The 22,270-nt window shown below is 40.2% G+C and overlaps 1 protein-coding gene across 2 annotated transcripts in view; it reads right to left on the bottom strand.

The window, feature by feature from the left end:
• Nucleotides 1–16,923, bottom strand: part of SGCG (sarcoglycan gamma) — a 288,542-nt gene extending 271,619 nt beyond the window's left edge. For both annotated transcript variants that reach the window (XR_007515049.1, XM_049867160.1), the window contains exon 1: nt 16,506–16,923. Coding sequence is in view for 1 of the 2 variants with exons in the window: in XM_049867160.1 (XP_049723117.1) it covers nt 16,506–16,559 (54 nt within the window). In the remaining variant the exon portion in view is untranslated. The remainder of the gene's footprint in view (nt 1–16,505) is intronic.
• Between the last annotated feature and the right edge of the window lie 5,347 nt (nt 16,924–22,270).

Below are 22,270 nucleotides of genomic sequence, written 5' to 3'. Positions count from 1 at the left end.
AGGCTTTAGGTGCACTATTCTCCTAGTCCATCTAAGTAGTGGCTCCACCCTTAGAAACACCAGAGGCCGTGGCTCCACCCTTTGAAACCTCAGAGGTCCTTGCCATACCTTTTCAGACCTCAGAGGCAGCTCAGCCTTGTCTCTTCAGCTTCTAGTTTCTTGGCCTCAGGCCTCACACCCACATCTCTCTACTGGGGCAAGTGTTCCAAAGCTCTGTAGCTCCACTGATAAGTGCCTGGAGGCAACCCACTCCGCCAGGAAATCCCCTGTGCACAGGCACTCAGCTCTCTCGTTTCATGGTTTGGCAAGCCTAGATGCAAAGATAAATGCCTGGAGGCACCCCATACTGCCAGGAAGCCTCCTGGGCATAGTCACTAAACTCTCTCACTCTGTGAGTCAGTTCCAGCACTGTCTGGCACTGGTCTCCTGGTTCCGCTGCTGCCGATTCACTGCTGCTGTTCCTCACCATCTGCACCTTCTCCAATGTTAACAGTTCTCCTCATTTCCTTCTGAGTCTTCTGTCCATTCACAGTTTCGAAACCACTTCCACATGTTAGGTATCTTTTACAGTAGCACCCCACTCTCTCAGTACCAAATTCTGACTTAGTTATCTAGTGTTGCTACAACAGAAATACCACAAGTGGATGGCTTTAAAAAAGAGAAATTTATTTACTCGCAGTAAAGTAGGCTAGAAGTCCAAATTCAGGCTGTCAGCTCCAGGGAAAGGCTTTCTCTCTCTGTTGGCTCTGGAGGAAGGTCCTCCTTGTCAGTCTTCCCTTGGTATGGGAGCTTCTCTGCATAGGAACCCCAGGTCCAAAGGACACAATCTATTCTCGGCACTGCTTTCTTGGTGGTATGAGGCCCCCCTCTCTACTTGCTTCCCTTTCTTTTTATCTCTTGTAAGATAAAAGGTGTTGCAGGCCACACTCCAGGGGAACTCCCTTTACATTGGATCAGGGATGTGACCTTTTTAAGGGTGTTACAATCCTGCCCTAATCCTCTTTAACATAAAATGATTATCACAAAATGGAGGACAACCACACAATACTGGGAATCATGGCCTAACCAAATTGGCACATATTTTGGAGGGGACACAATTCAATCCATGGCAATAGTTCTTATGAATATCTATGCAAAAATTCTAAACAAAATTCTAGCCAAGAGAAGTCAGCACCATACCACAATAATAATAATACACCATGAACCAAGTGAGATTCGTACCAGGTATGCAAGGATGGTTCAACATTAGAAAATCAATCAATGTAATACATCACATAAATAAGACAAAAGAAAAGAAAGACATGATGATCTCAATTGAAGCAGAAAAGGCATTCAATAAAGTCCAACACTCATTCCTGATAAAAACTCTCAATAAAATAGGTATAGAAGAGAAATTCCTCAACATAATAAAGGGCATCTATATAAAAAAAAAAATTTTTTTTTAATTTTTTATACAAAACTAACATCCAACATCATTCTCAATGGAGACAGGCTAACAACATTCCCCCTGAGAAGAGGAACAAGACAGGCATACCCTTTATCACCACTCCTATTTAATATTGTGCTGGAAATCCTAGCTAGAGCCTAAGTCAAGAAAAAGAAATAAAGGGCATTCAAATCAGTAAGAAGTAAAACCATACCTATTTGTGGATAATATGATACTATATGTACAGAACCCAAAGGATTCCACAAGAAAACTACTGTAACTGTTAGAAAGGTTCAGCTGAGCAGCAAGATACAAGATAAACCTACAAAAATCACTGGATTCCTATACACCAATAAAAAGAACTACGAAAAGGAAATCAGGAAAGCAATATCATTTATAATACCAAAACCAGAAACCAAACCCAGTGCCGTCGAGTTGACTCCGACTCATAGCAACCCTATAGGACAGAGTAGAACTGCTCCACAGAGTTACCAAGGAGCACCTGGCAGATACTAAAAAATAAAATGCTTAGGAATAAATCTAACCATGGACGTAAAAGATCTATACAAAAAAACTACAAAACACTACTGCAAGAAACTAAACAAGACCTAAATAAATGGAAAAACAAACCATGCTCATGGATAGGTTGACTCAACATTATGAAAATGTTAATTCTACCCAAAAGCGACCTACAAAATCAATGTAATCCCGATCTAAATACCAACTGCATTCTTTAAAGAAATGGAAAAACTAATTATTAACATTATATGGAAAGGAAAGAGACCTCAGATAAGTAAAGCACTATTGAAAAAGAATGAAGTAGGAGGACTTGCCCTACCTGACCTCAGAACCTACTATACAACTACAGTAGTCAAAAAAGACTAGTACTGGTACAATGGCAGACACATTGACCAATGGAACAGAGTCGATAACCCAGATGTAAAGCCATCCACCTATGGTCACCCGATCTTTGACAAAGGCCAAAATTCTATTATACGAGGAAAAGACAGGCTTCTTAACAAATGGTGCAGACAAAACTGGACAACCATCTGTAAAAAATGAAACAGGGGCCATACCTCACACCATACACAAAAACTAATTCAAAATGGATCAAAGACGAAAATATAAAACCAAAACTGTAAAGATCATAGAAGAAAAAATAGGGATAACACTAGAGACCCTAATACCAAAACCAAAACCACTGCCGTCGAGTCAATTCCGACTCATAGTGACCCTACAGGACAGAGTAGAACTGACCCATGGAGTTTCCAAGAAGCGCCTGGCGGATTCAAACTGCCAACCTCTTGGATAGCAGCCGTAGCACTTAACCACTATGCCACCAGGGTTTCCAGAGACCCTAATACACAGTATAAATAGGATACAAACCACAATTAACAAAACACAAACACCAGAAGATAAGCTAGATAACTGGGGTCTTCTAAAAATTAAACGCTTATAAAAAAAAAAAAAAAGACTTCACCAAAAGAGTAAAAAGAGAACCTACAGACTGGGAAAAAAAGTTTTGGCTATGACAAATCCAACAAAGGTCTAATCTCTAAAATCTACAGGAAAATCCAATACCTCTAAAACAAAAGACAAATAACCCAATTAAAAAATGGGCAAAGGATACGAACAGAAACTTCACAGCAGAAAACATTCACATAGCTAACAGACACATGAGGAAATGCTTGAGATCACTTGCCATTAGGGAAATGCAAATCAAAACTACAATGACATACCATCTCACCCCAACATTACTGGCAAGAATCAAAAACAAAACAAAACAAAAACAAACATTGGAGAGGCTGCAGGGAGCTTGAAAATCTTATGCATTGCTGATGGGAATATAAAATGGTATCAACATTTTGGAAAATGATATGGTACTTCCTTAAAAAGCTAGAAATAGAAATAACATATGATCCAGCAATCCCACTGCTAGGAATATATCCTAGAGAAATAAAAGTGTCATATGAAAAAACATATGCACACCCATGTTCACTGCAGCATTATTCACAACAACAAAAAGATGGAAACATCAACAAAGTGCCCATCAACAAAGGAAGGAATAAACAAACTACAGCACATACGCACAATGGAATACTATGCAACAGTAAAGAACAATGATGAATATGTGAAACATCTACAACACAGATGAATTTGGGGGGCATTATACTGAGTGACGGAAAACCTGGTGGCGTAGCGGTTAAGTGCTACGACTGCTAACCAAAAGGTCGGCGGTGTGAATCCACCAGGCGCTCCTTGGAAACTCTGTGGAGCAGTTCTACTCTGTCCTGTAGGGTCGCTATGAGTCGGAATCGACTCGATGGCAGTGGGTTTTTTTGGTTTTATACTGAGTGAAATCAGTCAATCACAAAAGGACAAATATTGTATGAAACCACCGTTATAAAAACTTATGAAAGGATTCACACACAGAAAGAAATCTTTGATGGTTACCAGGGAGGAGAGCGGTGGGGAGGAGAAAACACTAAGTAGACAATAGATAAGTGGTAACTCTGACAAAGGGTAAGACAGTACACAATACTGGAGAAGCCAACACAATTGTCCAAGCAAGGTCATGGATGCTCCATAGACATATCCACGCTCCCTGAGGGATCAAATTACTAGCCTGGGTACTGGGGACCATGATCTCGAAGGACATCTAGCTCAACTGGCATAACATAGTTTATAAAGAAAATGTTCTACACCCTACATCTGGGGTCTTAAAAGCTTGTGAGTGCCTATCTAAGACAGTCCACAGGTCCCACCCCACCTGAGCAAGGGAGAAAGAAGAAAAACAAAGACACAAAGGACTAATGGACCACAAGTAAAACAGGCTCCACCAGACTGAGTCCAGCACAACTAGACGGTGCCCAGCTGTCACCACCAACTGCTCTGACAGGGATCACAATAGAAGGTCCTGGACAGAGCTGGAGAAAAATGTAGAACAAAATTCTAACTCACAAAATAAAGACTAGACTTATGGGACTGATAGAGACTGTGGAAATCCCAAGAGTATGGCTCCTGGACACCCTTTTAACTCAGTACTGAAGTCACTCCTGAGGTTCACCCTTCAGCCAAAGATTAGACAGGTACATAAAACATGAGACTAAATGGTGACATCAGCCCAGGAGCAAGGGCAAGAAAGCAGAAGGGGACAGACAGGAAAGCTGGAAACAGGGAAATCCAGTTCATGAAGGGGAGTGTTGACATGTTGTGTGGTTGGCAAATAATGCCACAAAACAATATGTGTATTAATCGTTTAATGAGAAATGAATTTGCTCTGCAAACCTTCACCTAAAGTACAACAACAAAAAAAATAGTCACTAGGACATTTAAATAAATAAGTGAATAAATAAGTGAATTTATTATGCCTAACTGCCTTTGTCAACTGACGAGGTAAATCTAATGTACATTACATTCTTATACGTTCCTGCCAAAAAAAAGAAAAAGAAAATCAACTGATACTGAGTACCTACTCTGATCACAAATTCATACTACACTCTGGAGGAATACTATGAGATTTATGTACCAGGGAAAAAACAAAACCAAACAAAAACTCACTTTATTTATCAGTCTCGAACAACCAAGCTTTCAAGCTCTAATCTAAGCTTAGTAAGTAATAACAAAGTTATACTGATGTCTAATTCCACTTTCTAACTAGTATTTGGAAGAAATATTAATAATTTTTTAATTAAATTGCAATTTTATAGGCAGAACAAGAATAAACAATCAACAGAGTAGATAATCAATGTAAATAATCAAGTTATCTTTATTATATAATCAGTTAATATTATTTAAAATATAATTTAACATTGTTATCACTCATTTTAAAATTCTAGAGGCATGTTTAAAATTTGGTTTACTTTATGTTTGGACAATGCACATCATAAAGGCTTTTGTAAACCTATCTTAGAATGTGCAGTTTAATTATTTTTTCTTTAAAATTTTCTTTGAAAATAGCTACACAGAAACTGTTCCTCCAAGGATAATGAAATGTATCATACATAGACAGAGTCCTTCCAGTGCAATGAACTAAGTAAGCAGACTTGACAAAGCACAATTTCCACCACAAAGGCACAGAAATTTTGCACAAAGTGTCATACTTTTAAAAATACACAGTCAAACTTATAGGAGAAAATAGAAAATTCCTCAGGACTAGAAGCGAGGATGGAAATCAAAGCCAACTGGGAAGTGCACTGGGATGGCACACCAGCTGGCAGACACACATGAAAGCCTAGAGGCCGAGACTGGGTTTTAATGCCCTAAGAACAGGATAATTAACCTCTCACCAGTACAAGGTCAGGGCTTCCATCACTCAAGAAAAGTACAAATAAAGAGTCCCATCTCTCTCTAAGGCTGTGGATGGAAAAATGAGTAGCTTAAAGAAGAAGAAAGTGGGAGGCCTCACCTTACCTGACTTCAGAACCTATTATACAGCCACAGTAGTCAAAACAGCCTGGTATTGGTACAACAGACACATAGACCAATGGAACAGAATTGAGAACCCAGACATAGATCCATCCACGTATGAGCAGCTGATATTTGACAAAGGACCAGTGTCAATTAACTGGGGAAAAGATAGCCTTTTTAACAAATGGTGCTGGCATAACTGGATATCCATTTGCAAAAAAATGAAACAGGACCCATACCTCACACCATGCACAAAAACTAACTCCAAGTGGATCAAAGACCTAAACATAAAGACTAAAACGATAAAGATCATGGAAGAAAAAATTGGGACAACCCTAGGAGCCCTAATACAAGGTATAAACAGAATACAAAACATTACCAAAAATGATGAAGAGAAACCCGATAACTGGGAGCTCCTAAAAATCAAACACCTACGCTCATCTAAAGACTTCTCCAAAAGAGTAAAAAGACCACCTACAGACTGGGAAAGAATTTTCAGCTATGACATCTCCGACCAGCACCTGATCTCTAAAATCTACATGATTCTGTCAAAACTCAACCACAAAAAGACAAACAACCCAATCAAGAAGTGGGCAAAGGATATGAACACACACTTCACTAAAGAAGATATTCAGGCAGCCAATAGATACATGAGAAAATGCTCTCGATCATTAGCCATTAGAGAAATGCAAATTAAAACTACGATGAGATTCCATCACACACCAGCAAGGCTGGCATTAATCCAAAAAACACAAAATAATAAATGTTGGAGAGGCTGCGGAGAGATTGGAACTCTCATACACTGCTGGTGGGAATGTAAAATGGTACAACCACTTTGGAAATCTATCTGGCGTTATCTTAAACAGTTAGAAATAGAACTACCATACAACCCAGAAATCCCACTCCTAGGAATATACCCTAGAGATACAAGAGCCTTCATACAAACAGATACATGCACACTCATGTTTATTGCAGCTCTGTTTACAATAGCAAAAAGCTGGAAGCAACCAAGGTGTCCATCAATGGATGAATGGGTAAATAAATTGTGGTATATTCACACAATGGAATACTACGCATCGATAAAGAACAGTGACGAATCTCTGAAACATTTCATAACATGGAGGAACCTGGAAGGCATTATGCTGAGCGAAATGAGTCGGAGGCAAAAGGACAAATATTGTATAAGACCACTATTATAAGATCTTGAGAAATAGTAAACCTGAGAAGAACACATACTTTTGTGGTTACGAGGGGGGGAGGGAGGGAGGGTGGGAGAGGGTTTTTTATTGATGAATCAGTAGATAAGAACTGCTTTAGGTGAAGGGAAAGACAACACTCAATACATGGAAGGTCAGCTCAATTGGACTGGACCAAAAGCAAAGAAGTTTCCAGGATAAAATGAATGCTTCAAAGGTCAGCGGAGCAAGCGCGGGGGTCTGGGGAACATGGTTTGCGGGGACTTCTAAGTCAATTGGCAAAATAATTCTATTATGAAATCATTCTGCATCCCACTTTGAAATGTGGTGTCTGGGGTCTTAAATGCTAACAAGCGGCCATCTAAGATGCAGCAATTGGTCTCAACCCACCTGGAGCAAAGGAAAATGAAGAACACCAAGGCCACACGACAACTAAGAGCCCAAGAGACAGAAAGGGCCACATGAACCAGAGACCTACATCATCCTGAGACCAGAAGAACTAGTTGGTGCCCGGCCACAATCGATGACTGCCCTGACAGGGAGCACAGCAGAGGACCCCTGAGGGAGCAGGAGATCAGTGGGATGCAGACCCCAAATTTTATAAAAAGACCAAACTTAATGGTCTGACTGAGACTGGAGGAATCCCAGCGGCCATGCTCCCCAGACCTTCAGTTGACACAGGACAGGAACCATCCCCAAAGACAACTCATCAGAAATGAAAGGGACTGGTCAGCGGGTGGGAGAGAGACGCTGATGAAGTGTGAGCTAATTGTATCAGGTGGACACTTGAGATTGTGTTGGCAACTCTTGTCTGGAGGGGGGATGGGAGGATAGAGAGAGAGGGAAGCCGGCAAAATTGTCAAGAAAGGAGAGACTGAAAGGGCTGACTCAAGAGGGGGAGAGCAAGTGGGAGTAGGGAGTGAGATGTATGTAAACTTATATGTGACAGACTGATTGGATTTGTAAACGTTCACTTGAAGCTTAATAAAAGTTATTAAAAAAAAAAAAAACGACAACCACAAAAAAAAAAGCAAAGTCACAAGCTTGCACTAACCACAAGCCTGTACCATTTGTGAATGTGGATTTGTCCCAATTTATATCAAATATGTGATTTCATAACCCCATACCATGACATATACCTAAAAACCAGTCTAGGACCCAGCAGAAACAAAAACAAAATCACTCTTAAGGACACTTTGGAAATCTGGTGCAGTCTGGATTCCCATGTAAAAATAACTCTCATTGTAGATTAGCTCACACACACACACACACACACAAAAATTACAAGCCACTTGAGGAAATAAACTTCCATGATGCAGAACAGGGGAATCAGCAACCCAAGTGTAAAAAAAAGACAGAAATGAGAAGGTCCAACATACATCTAGTGAGAATTGGAGAAGGAGATGAGGGGAACAAAACAAGAAACAATATTCAAAGAGATGATGGCTTCTACTTTTCCAGAATTGTAGAAATGAATTCTCAGCTGGCAGAAGCACACAGTCCTAAGCTGAATGTATTATTTCTCACGGAAACCTACACTATAAAACAGCTACCTGGGCTTAAGATAGGTCAAATGAAGAGATTAGAATACCTCTCTTTTACTACTCCAGTTGGATCAATCATATCAGAACTCCATTCCCCACTCATATACCTGAATGTTTAGAAATTGAAAAAGAAAGGAAGAAAGACAAAAATGAGGCAGTAAAATAAAACAATATGATCAACACATCTCAAGCCTTACTAATAGAATACATTAATAAGATACTTTATCAACCTCCTATATTTACCTAATTTACTAAAAAGTCAAAGAAAAACATTTAATTTGATGATGTAGACATACAATGAAGAAACTCTGGTAGTGTAGTGGTTAAGAGCTACAGCTGCTCACCAAAAGGTTGGCAGTCTGGAATCTAGCAGGCACTCCTTGTAAACTCTATGGGGCAGTTCTACTTCGCTCTACAGGGTTGGTATGAGTTGGAATCAACTCGACGGCAACAGGTTTGGTTTGGTTTAGACATAGAAGGAGGCTTCTACAGTGTTCCAAGAAAAATTCAGTGAGGTTTTAAGGAAACTAAAGTTAATGGCAAGAAGCACTGGTGGTGCAGTGGTTAAAGCACTTGGCTGTTAACCAAAAGGTGGGCAGTTCAAACTCACCACCTGCTCCGCTGGGGAAAGCTGTGGCAGTCTGCTTCCGTAAGGATTATGGCCTTGGATATCCTCTGGGGTAGTTCTACTCTGTCCTATAGGATCACTATGAGTCAGAATCCACTTGATGCCAATGGGGGTAGGTGCAGGTTAATTGCATTCATTCTTTTTTTTTTTTTTAATTGAACTTTAGACGAAGGCTTACAAAACAAACCAGTTTCTCATCAAACAATACACACATTGTTGTATGACATTGGTTAACAACCCAACGAGGCATCAACACTCTCCCTTCTCAACCCTGGGTTCCTTATTACCAGCTGTCCTGTTCCCTCCTACCTTCCAGTCCCTGCCCTAGGGCTGGTGCACTCCTCTAGTCTTGTTTTGTTCCATGGGACCGTTCAATCTTTGGCTGAAAGGTGAACCTCAGGAGTGGCCTCATTACTGAGCTGAAAGGGTTTCTGGGGGACATACTCTCAGGGTTTCGCCAGTCTCTGTCAAGCCAGCAAGTCTGGTCTTTCTTTCAGAGTTGGAATTTTGTTCTACATTTTTCTCCAGCTCTGTCTAGGACCCTCTATTGTGATCCCTGTCAATGCAGCCAGTGGTGGTAGCCAGGCACCATCTAGTTGTACTAGACTCAGAGTCTGGTGGAGAACATGGTAGATGTGGTCTATTAGTCCTTTGGACTAATCTTTCCCTTATGTCTTTCATTTTCTTCATTCTTCCTTCCTTGCTCCCGAAGGGGTGAGAGCAGTGGAATATCCTGGATGGCCACTCACACGCTTTTAGGACCCCAGACAGTACTCACCAAAGTAGAATGCAGAACATATTCTTTATAAACTGTGTATGCCAACTGAGCTAGAGGTTCACCAAGACCATGGTCCCCACAGCTCTCAGCCCAGCAATTCGGTCTCTCAGGTCCATGTGCCTATGGAGCTACCGTGGGCTTGCCTTGTACAGGTTGTGCGGGGTTCCCCAGTATTGTGTACTGTCTTACCCTTCACCAAAGTTACAACTTACCTATTGTCTATTAAATGTTTTTCCATCCCCACCCCTACACTCCCTCATAACCATCAAAGATTGTTTCTTTTTGTATGTAAACCTTTTCATGAGTTTTTACAGTAGTGGTCTCATACAATATTTGTCCTTTTGTGGCTGACTTATTTTACTCAGCATAATGCCCACTAGATGCATCTATGTTATGAGATGCTTCATGAATTCATCATTGTTCTTTAGCGTTGTGTAATACTCCATTTTGTGTATAAACCACAGTGTGTTTATCCATTCATCTGTTGATGGACATCTACGTTGTTTCCATCTTTTTTGCTATTATGAACAATGCTGCAATGAACATGGGTGTATATATATCTATTCGTGTGATGACTCTTATTTCTCTAGGATATATTCCTAGGAGTGGGATTGCTGGATCAAATGGTATTTCTATTTCTAGCCTTCTAAGGAAGTACCACATCGTTTTCCAAAATGGTTGTATCATTTTGCATTCCCACCAGCAGTGCATAAGAGTTCCGATCTCCCCACATTCTCTACAACATTTATTTTCTGTCTTATTGATTCGGCCAGTAATGCTGGGGTGAGATGGTATCTCATTGCGGTTTTGATTTGCATATCTCTGATGGCTACAGATCCTGAGCATTTCCTCATGTGTCTGTTGGCCGCATGAATGTCTTCTTTGGTGAAGTGTCTGTTCCTTTCTTTTGCCCATTTTTTTAATTGGATTATTTGTCTTTTTGTTGTGGAGGTGTTGGATTTTCTTGTAGATTTTACAGATTAGACTTTTGTCTGATTTGTAACAGCCAAAATTTTTTCCCCAGTCTGTAGGTTTTCTTTTTACTCTTTTGGTGAAGTCTTTTGATGAGTGTGTTTAATTTTTTGAAGATCCCAGTAATCTAGCTTATCCTCTGAAGCTTGTGTGTTATTTGTGCTTTGTATCCTGTTAATGCCATGTATTAGGACCTCTAGCGTTGATCCTTTTTCTTCTATGAACTTCATGATTTTTTGCTTTATATTTAGGTTTTTGATCTATTTTCAGTTAGTTTTTGTATATGATGTGAGGTATGGGTCCTATTTCATTTTTTTGCAGATGGACATTCAGTTTTGCCAGCACCATTTATTTGTTTAAAATACTGTCTTTTCCCTATTTGATGGACTTCGGGCCCTTGTCAAAGATCAGGTGACCATAGGTGGATGGATTTACATCCGGGTTCTCAATTCTGTTCCAATGGTCAATGTATCTGTCGTTGTACCAGTACTAGGCCATTTTGACTACCGCAGCTGTACAGTAGGTTCTGAGGCCAGGTAGTGCAAATTCTTCTACTTTATTCCTCTTCTTTAATAGTGCTTTACTTAATGGGGGCTTCTTCCCTTTCCATATAAGGTTAATGATACCAACCCACTGCCATCGAGTCGATATGTTTAGTTTTTCCATCCCTTTAAAGAATGTTGTTGGTATTTGGATCAGTATTACATTGTATTTGTAAATCGCTTTGGGTAGAATTGTCATTTTCACAATGTTGAGTCTACCTATCAATGAACATGGTATGTTTTTCCATTTATGTAGATCTCTTTTGGTTTCTTACAGTAGTGTTTTGTAGTTTTCTTTGTAGAGGTCTTTTACATCCCTGGTTAGATTTATTCCCAAGTATTTTATTTTTTTAGGGGCTATTACAAATGGTATTGTTTTCCTGATTTCCTTTTTATTGTTCTCTTTATCAGTGCATAGGAATCCAACTGATTTTTGCATGTTTACCTTGTATCTTGCAACTCTGCTGAATCTATTAGTTCCAATAGTTTTCTCATGGAGTCTTTTCCGTTTTCTTAGTAACGTTATATCCACAAATAGGGATAGTTGAACTTCTTCATTGCCATTTTGGATGCCCTTTTTTTCTGTTTCTTACGTTATTGCTCTAGCTAAGACTTCCGGCAGAATGTTAAGTAGGAGTGGTAATAAAGGGCATCCTTGCCTTGTTCCTGTTCTCAAGGTGAATGTTTTCAGCCTCTCTCCATTGAGAACGATGTTGGCCATTGGTTTTGCATAGATGCCCTTTACTATGTTGAGAAATTTCCCTTGTATACCTATTTTATACAGAGTTTTTATCAGGAATGAGTGTTGCACTTTGTCAAATGCCTTTTCTGTGTCGATTGAGATGATTGGTGATTCTTTTCTTTCCTTTTATTTATGTGGTGGATTTCATTGATTGATTTTCTAATGAAAATCATCCAATGAAATCTCTATGGGTCACAAGGGACCAATCTAGAATCAATCATGGGGATGACTCAGGACCAAGCAACCCTTAGGCATGAGGTTGTCATGAGCTGAGGGCCGAGAAAACAGCAGCAGCAACAGCAACAATCACCACCACAGAGTGCTTGTGAAGACAGAATGGCATGAGATACCTAATGTACCTGGCTTAACGGAGGAGCTTAGTCAGTGTGATAAGCATAGTATTTTTCCTTTTAGAGCAAGTGCTAAATGACAAAGGTAAAGGAGCTATTAGGTCCACAAATGAGAAGTAAATTATTGGGTATTTACCTCAAATCATTTGGGATTAAGGTGAATTATAAACCATCAAACCGAGTCAAGAATCTTAAAGGAGAAGGATATAGAGGAAGAAACAGTGGCCACCAGGTGACAAGTAGCCAACTGGTCAGGAGAACTTGGTGTTGTAAGATTTAATAGGAAACCAGGGAGAAAAATGCAACTAGTGGGGTATTCGCCACTCAAATGTCTGCATATCCCCAGCTCTCCGAAATGCAAAAGAACTTTAATTACAATACAACCCACAGGATTTTATGTAAATAATTCAGTAACTCACATAGACATTCATTATAAAAATGTGAATTTTATAAAGCCTTAAGCCCTTTTATATCTGGTTGCTACTTAGGCATTTGTTTTTCTTCAATTCTCTTTTTTTTTATTTTTCCTTTTCTTATTCAGGTAACTTTTTAAATCTTATTTTTAAAGTTAGCAATAAATATTAAATAAAGTCTACTAGAAAAAAAAGGGGGACCCTGGTGGCACAATGGAAACCCTGGTGGCATAGTGGTTAAGTGCTACAGCTTCTAACCAAAAGGTTGGCAGTTCAAATCCACCAGGCACTCCTTGGAAACCCTATGGGGCAGTTCTACTCTGTCCAGTAGGGTTGCTATGAGTTGGAATAGATTTGACGGCAACCAGTTTTTTTTTTGTTTTTTTTTTTTTTGGTGGCACAACAGTTAAGCACTTGGCTGCTTAGGTCAAAGGTCATTGGTTCCAACCCACCAAACACTCCGTGGAAGAAAGTATCTGGTGATTTGCTTCCGTAAAGATTACAGCCTAGGAAAACCTATGGGGCAGTTCTACTCTGTCCTATAGGGTCGCTATGAGTCGGAGTTGACTTGATGGCACACAACAACAATAACAACAGAAAAAAATAAGTATTTTCCTAAATTAATACCTGGTTCATGTCACTTTTCCAGTTAAGCTTTCATTGTTTTTACTACTAATGTAATTATTAATGTTTATGCTTTGTTATAAGGAAATGACTCAAGGTCTATATGTATAGCAACCAAGCCGACTTGCATGCTAAGGATTTAGTCAGGGGTCCTGGATTGCGCTTCATGGGTTTGTTAACCTCTCAAAACTGAGTCCGAATTAGGAATATGTGTCTGAACAATTTTCTGGAGAGCAGGTCTACAATCATTACCAGATTTCCACAGGGGTACCTGACCTTCAAATGGTTAAAAAAAAAAATTGCCAACAAGTCCATTCTGACAGAGTAGAACTACACCACAGGGTGTCTTTCAAGGAGCGTTGGTGGATTGGAACTGCTGACCTTTTAATTAGCAGACAACCTCTTAGCCACTGCGCAACCAGGGCTCCATCAAATGGTTAGGAAGCATCACTTTGCTATCTTCCTCCTTTTCTTGCTGTCTCCTTTTCCACCACGAATATTTTCCTCATACAAAATGATATGCTAAAAACACAAGTTGTTATATGTGGTGATTTTGTTTCCTAAGGTAGAAGGTGTCATGTTTAGATGCTTAGATGCAAACTATTCTTAAACAAAGGACAGCTGTACAGATAGCACTGTGTTTGCACCACTGATAACACAGGGGCCGGCTGGGTTGAGTTCACACAGATCTAACTGCACACGACAACGACAATGAAATCGGCTTTTTTTTTTAATTACAAAGCATCATCACCTAAGTCATTAATATTTGAGTGGGTTTTTGTTTTGTTTTTTGTTTTTGTTTTACTACTATTATCATGTACTTATAAATCACTTTCTAACAATGCAACACTAGATAAAGAAATATAGCTATTACTATTTTAACTGTAGCCATGTCCATAGAAACCTATTTTATCCAGAGTACAATAGGAGCTCCCAGACAACACAATCTTAAGTACTAAACATCTAAACGAGGGTTAGATAAATTTATAAAAAGAATCACACCCCAGGATAAGAGATGTTAATTAAAATGTATTTTTAAACATATATGTGTGTGTATGTAAGAAAAGCAACTTCAAATATCCTCTAGTCACAGTTAAGAAGATGCTTCTTAAAAAATAGAATGAGCATTGTCATTCTCATTATCTTTGAGAGTGGTGTTTTTATAGTTTAAAAAATGCAAACTTATTTGTTAAATATGAAAGTTTGCTTATTTCTTTTATTGTCTGCTATGTAAAAAAATGTGGCTCTGATAATCTTAATTTATTAAATGGATTATTCATCACTATATTCTTTCTCATATTAAATAAAGATTGTCTCACAAATTCAATCAGTATACAGGACCTCCTGTCCATACTTTTAAGGCTACAAGTGTAAAAACATACTATATGCATGAATGTTTTACTGTAGCATCCACTAAATATTATATCCAACGTTTGATTTAGCGACAACAAACATCAAAGGTGAGAAGAACTCAGGGCTTACGGAATATAAAGTACTTGAAAAGCATGACTTTTCTATAACTTAACAAGGTTTACCGTACTTTGAGCTGCAGGGTATTTTCACATATGTGGAGTGGACGCCTCTCTGCTAGTCACTTTGTTTGGGAAGCACATTTTCTCAATACCAGAAACAATGAACCTTTTAGTAAAATATCCCATCACCAAAACCAAGATTTCAGCTTAAGTAAATTTTTGAATATTATTGGATACAAATTTTGAATATTATTGAATATTATTGCAAAATCAGTTTTTCATAGTTTCCTTATACCTTGCTCACGTTAAAGGAAATTCACAGGAAGATGCATATACAAAAGGTTTGCTTTTAAATATATATATTTATATAATATACATAATTTATATTTAATATATAAAGAAACCATGAAAATGGATTTTGCAATAATATTCAATAATATGTATATATATAACTCCACTGTTTTACAAACACAAACGTACCTCCTTTATGCACAAACCGACAGTATTAATGCAAAAATACCATGAATAAACATGGAGCGCTATAAAATCTACTTGTATAACATTCGTTATCACTTCAAGAGTGGTGGTTTCACAGATTAATTGTACGCAACTGGACTGATATTAATAAATGGCAAAACATTCAGTCCCCAACAAACATTCAGTAGGGATGTAAAAAATTACCAACTTCCTAACTGACTTTTCTAAGTGACAGCATGCAAATATGTAAATACCATCCTGTAGTTCTTAGTTCTTAATGGGTATAATGGTGTCAGGATCAGATTATAAACCTTTGAAGATGCTATGAGTCACCTGCGGTTTAGGGATCTTTGTCTTCCCCCTCTAAAATGCCCAATTATGCCCTGCGGAAGTTTGCATTTACTTGGTGCCAGACACACTGCCTACTCCAGTGTTAGGGAGACATTCAACAGAAACTCAGGGCAGTGTTTTCAGCATATTGATTTACAGAACACAAATTCATTCATTCTCATTTTCTCTCTCCCTCACACACACACACACACGAACTTATTTAAGTCTATGTCAGAGTGCAGGATCAGCCTTGGGACAAATAAAGGCAATCCGTCTAAACTCCATTTCACAATCTTCCAGGGCTCCCACCTATGGGGCAGACAAGGAAGGAGACCGCTGTCCGAATCAGTCTGTGAGGATGGGGCGAGAGGGAAGCGGAGTTGGCAGTCAGCTCCGGGAATGGTGCAAGTGCCGTTCTCTTGGGTGAAGCCCAAAGAGGGAATATGGGAGCCTATATAGGGTCGCTATGAGTCGGAATTGACTCGACGGCACTGGGTTTTTGGTTTTTGTTTGTCTGTTTTTTTAAGAATTGACTGGTTGGTTTAGGCTTGGTAATTCGGAGAACTGAAGGCGAAGTGGCCGACACAGCCATTCTCTTTACCTGGTCTACTTCGTGGGGTCCCGGTGCGCAAACAGTCACTGCATTTCCCTGCATTCCAGACCGGATGAGATAAACGTCCTGTCCCTTGGCAACGCGGGCTCCGCTCCGTCCTTCTTCCTCAGCGACCGCCGCAACAACTCCGACCCGGGGCGCGAGAGCAGCTGTTCCGAGCCGCGGGCACCCACATCCCCTCCTGGGCTCCGAGCGCCGCTGGGCCCGGTGAGGGCCGGCGGGGGTCAGCCAGCCCCGTGGAACCCGCCTGGGCTACTGCGCCCCGTCCAGCCGGGAGCACTGCCAGAGGGTCGGACACCTGTATCCACCACGCCAGCCGCCGCCCCAGGCTCCCATCGCCGCCACCGTGGGACCGCCACCGCCAAGAACCCGCGCCCGCAGCGCTTCTCCGCCTCCGCTACTCCCCCGCCCCGCGACCGCCCTTTCCCGCGCTCCTTCCCGGTCCCCCGCCCTGCGCCCAAGACCCGTAGCCGCGCACCCATCCGAGACACCACCCTCTTCCGTTCCCTCTCCGAGCCCCTCCTCGTCCCGCCCCCTCCCCTCCCTGTTCCGCCCCGCGCCCTTCCACGCCCAGTCCCTCTCTCCTGCACTGCCGCCCCTCTGCCCTCCAGGTCCTGCCCCGCGCCCTCCTCGACCCGCCCCACTCCCCTCTTCGTCCCGCCCCACGGCTCTCCACGTCCCGCCCCCCTTAATCCCGCCCTCTCTCGCCCCTCCACGGTCTCCCCACCCTCGGTCTGTACCCCGCCGGCACGAGCGCACCGGCCGTTCGGCAGGGTTCCCTGCTGAGAGCTTGGCTCCCCGGCCCTCCCCGCGTTCCAGCCGGCGCTCTCCCCTTTGGGTGCGGTTCATCTCCCCCTTCAGTGTAATTCCGTTCTCTTGTGCAGGTTGGGCTTGTAGCTAACCCTTCTTACTCAGAAGCATCAACTCTAACGGCGTTTTAGGGAACCCCTATACAGGGTCGCTGTGAGTCGGAATGGACTCTATGGCCATGGGTTTGGTTTTTCTTTTTATTTCGGGCATGGCTCGGTTCGCGGGGCTCTTGAGTCCTTCACCTAGCAAATCTCCCCCAGATGCCTCTTGCTTCAGAAACAGCCGCACTCTTGGCTGCTCTTGCCGCTGGGAGTCACCCCTCCTGTTGTACGGCTTTACTGTGGTTTTTCAAGGACTGGAAGGTTCGCTCAACTGTCATATGACATACAGTTTGTTTGTTTTTTAGCGCTTGTGTTTTTAAGAAGCTCTGGCGCCACAGTCGCTATGAGTCGGAAAAACTGGATGACAAAGGGTGGGCTTGGTGGTACAGTGGTTAAGAACTTGACTGTTAATCAAAAGATTGGCAGTTTGAGTCTGCCAGCCGATTCTTGGAAATCCTATGGGAGCAGGTCTGCTCTGATCTATGGGGTAGCTATGAGTTGAAATCGACTCCACGGCACACGGGTTTGGTTTGGTTTTTGGTTTGTGTATTCAAATCATTTTGTTGGTGTGCACGTATATACACCCACCCCCTCCATCCACGGAGGAGAGACTTGATTTTCGCTGCTTTGTGTTTGGGGAACAGTATGGATGTCTGACGATGTTTGATGAATAAGGCGGTAAATTATCGAACACGTTCCTGAAAGGATCCTGATGGTGTATTTTATGACTTTTTTTAAAATGGAAGTAATGCTACCTTATTTGGAAACAACGAAACCATGAAGATGCTGGGGCATTTTAAAACATGTTTTTCATGCAACAAAAAGGATAATCACACTTTTTTTTTAAAGCAAACATTTTCAAAAGTGAAAATCAAAAGCATAAAAGCTAATTTCTAGAAAAGTCCAGTGGAAACATTCATTAATTCTTCTCTGTTGTTGTTAGGTGCGGTGGAGTCGGCTCCAACTCATAGCAACCACATGTACAACAGAATGAAACAGGGCTGGATCCTGCACTTAGCCTCCCAACAACTGCCGAGCCTGAGCCCGTTGTGAAAGCCACTGTGTCAGTCCATCTCGTTGAGGGTCTTCTTTTTCACTGACCCTCTGCTTTACCAAGCATGATGTCTTTCTCCAGGGATTGGTCCCTCCTGATAACATGTCCAAGGTAAATGTGACAAAGTCTTGCCATTCTTGCTTCTAAGGAGCATTCTGGCTGTATTTCTTCAAGTGAGATTTGTTTGTTCTTCTGGTAGTTCATTGTCTATTCAGTATTCTTTGCCAACACCATAGGCATCAATTCTTCTTCGGTCTTCCTTATTCATTGCCCAGCTTTCACATGCATAAGAAGCAATTGAAAATACCATGACTTGGGTCATGTGCATCTTAGTCCTCAAGGTGAAATCTTTGCTTTTCAACACTTCGAAGAGGTCTTTTGCAGCAGATTTGTGCAATACAATATGTCCTTTGATATCTTGACTGCTGCTTCCATGGGTGTTGATTGACGAACCGAGTAAAAAGAAATCCTTGATAACTTAAATATTTTATCTACCTCATAGATAGCAGGCAGTGACTTAGCCATTCCTCAAAAAATTTGTTCTCACAGAAGATAAATAAAACTTATATCTCTGAAGATATGTTGAGTATATATTAACAATTTTACACATATCTCACAGGCAGTGTAATAAATTTTGAACTGCTGTTTTAAAAATGTCCATACTAACCAGTAAATATAGGGTCACTATGAGTTAGAATCGATTTGAGGCAACTGGTTTGGTTTGGTTTTGGTAACCGGTAAAAGCTGGTGTTTATATATTTCTGACAAATAATTTAAAAGTCATTAATGTACTTCAATTGGCAAAACTAGCATGATCTCAGAGCTACAACTTCTATCTGGCTGGCTTAGAAAGAAGTAACTATTTCATTCTGTGGATTGTGAGTATGCTAATGACCCAGAGCGCTTGTCATGGTTCCCCAGCAGGAAAGCTTAGTATCTCCAAAGTAGGCTATGGAAAAACCCAGGAGTGAGTACAAGGTGTGAGATTTCCAAAATGTTTTGATTAAGCACCTTGTTGGTAAAAAAAGATTTTGATCAAACCAATATATGTATACTTATTTATAAATCATATGCAATTATGAATATATTGTGTATTTTATGCAGAATACTTACATTATAAAACAGACAAAATAGAAATATAAAAAGGTAAGATAATAGTGTGTATATACAAACAGGAAAAGCATCAGAATTGTGGTATGAGGATCTCCCCAGATCCTCTCCCTAATGAAACAGCGAAAGCTGGTGAAAATTACTAAAAGACAACCATTTAAAGTCTCTGGAAATTGTCCTAAGGCATACAGCAAATGGAGAAACACTTATTCACAAGCTCTATTAAATCTTGGTAAGAACAATGAGAATCTGTGGCATTTGAGCAACAGCCCATTCCCTTCCCCAGCTCAGAGAGATGGAAGCTCTACTCTGAGTGGGTGTGGCCTAGAAGATAGGTTCTTTCTCTCCCCAGCTCTCAGCCTAGGGCTATAGTTTCTCCCTGGGAGCAACATGTCACCAGCATTCTAGTCCCCACCCCTGCAGAAGCCCTATTCCAGGCAAAGAGGCTGAGAGGTCTGAGACTCCTTTCAACCACACAGCCCCCATGTGTATGGTGAAAGCTCTACCCCAGGTATCACAGGCCAAGAATACTAGGCTCCAATTGCCCTACCTTAAATCATCAGTGGGATGGAGATTCTATATTGGGAAAGGAAAATTGAGAAGATCAAGGGCTATCGACCCACTCAGTGCCCTGTTTATAGAGCAGGACTGTCACTCTGAGAGAAGCAGGCTACTGTTCCTGCCCCCAGTTCTGGAGGAGTGGTGCAGAGATTCTGCCTAGGGGAATAAGCAGGCTGTAAGGACACCAAACTCTATAGCTCTTCCAAAAGGAAGTGACTTTATTTGAGGCGTAGTATGGGAAAGTTCATGCCTAAGGGCACTGTAAAAAAAACAATGGAAATCTTATTTATAAGCAATCATGAGGAGACTGATAGCTCCACAATAGCAAAAAGCAAAATGGTAGGCCAGCTAGAAGTTTAACAGAGAAAACCAGGGTAAAAAACAGTGAAGAAGATCCCTCCCAAAGTCACTGTAGGCCTTAAATAGTGGCCTCAAAGACCACCTCTGCAAAGCGGCTAAACTGTAATTGGATCAAACTGTGGACCGGTTTATGCTAGAAGTGTTGTCAAAAATAATAGATGTTAGTAGAGGTTAAAAACTTTGATACTATTGGAGTCTGACTAGTCAGAAGCTTAACAGGGAGATCAGGGAGAGGGACTTATCAGACAAAGACTTCAAAACAGCCATGGAAAATATGTTCAAAGAACTAAAGAATGCATGCTTAAAGAACTAAAGAAAGGTATGACATTCTCACATCATATAGAGAATATCAATTGATAGAAATTATTAAAAAGAACCAAATGGAAGTTCTGGAGTTAAAAACTGTAATAACCCAAATAAAAAATTCACTAGATGGGCTCAACAGCACATTTAAATTGACAGAAGATTGACTGGTAGAGTTATGCAATCCGAATAACACAGAGAAAAAAAATGAAATAAAGAAAAGAAACAGAACCTCAGAAATGTGGGGTGCCATTAAGCACACCAATGTGTGCATACTGGAAGTATCTGCAGGAGAGGAAAGAGAAAGTACCAGAAAGAATATGCATAAAAATAATGGCTGAAGACTTCTAAAATTGAATAAAAAGTCATTAATTTATATATGTAAGAATCTCTAAAAACTTCAAACAGTATCAAAACAAAGAGATCCACATTCAGACACAATATAGTTGAAATGTTGAAAACCATACAAAAAGAGAAAATCCTGAAAGTAGCAAGAGACTTATAGCTGACTTCTCATGAGAAACAATGGAGTACAGAAGGCAGGGGGATGACATAATCAAAGTACTGAAAGACATAAATACTTGTCTACCAACAATCTTTTATCCATCAAAATTTTCATTAATAAAGGCATTCCCAGGTAAACAAAAACTAGCAGAACTTCTTTGTAAAAAATAGTAATGGAAGTTCTTTATGCTGAAAGCACCTAATTCAAACCTATACACGATAATCATAATAAAAGGAGTGCTGGTAAATTATGTAGGTTACTATAACAGGTTATTTTATTTCTTCCCCTTTCTTTCTTTTAACTGAGATACAAAACAATTGCATAAAACAAGATGTGTATAATTGTATTGTTGGGCCTATAACATGAAATACATTTGACAATAAGAGCACAAAAGGGGTGGGTGGGAGATGAATACTTTGAGATAAATGAAAATGAAAACAGAATATACCAAAACCTATGGGATGCAGCTAACACGGTGCAAAGATGGAATTTTTAGTTGTAAATGCTTACTTTAAAAAGAAGAAAAATCTGGGTCAATAACCTAAACTTTCACCATAAGAAACTTGAAAAGGAAAAGCAAACAGCCTATAGCAAGCAGAGGGAAGGTGATGATAAAGAATAGAGTAAAAAATAATAGAGAATAGAAGTATAATAAAGAAAATAAATGAAAATTTTGGTTCTTTGAAAAATCTAACAATATTGGTAAAAGTTAGCTAGATTGACCAAGAAAAGAGAAAAAAAGCCTCAACTTATCAAAATCAGGAATAAAAGAGGAACCATAATTGCCAACTTTATGTAAATAAGAGGATCGTAAGAGGATACTATTAACAATTGCATGAAATAAACAAACTCCTGGAAAGACACTAACACTGAAACTCACTCAATATGAAATAAATCTGAATAGCCCTATAATAAGTAAATAAATTGAATAAGTAATTAAAGGACATCC

The sequence above is a fragment of the Elephas maximus genome, chromosome 23 (genome assembly GCF_024166365.1).
Source record: "Elephas maximus indicus isolate mEleMax1 chromosome 23, mEleMax1 primary haplotype, whole genome shotgun sequence".
Classification (NCBI taxonomy): domain Eukaryota; kingdom Metazoa; phylum Chordata; class Mammalia; order Proboscidea; family Elephantidae; genus Elephas; species Elephas maximus.
This window is presented reverse-complemented; position numbering and strand designations above follow the sequence as displayed.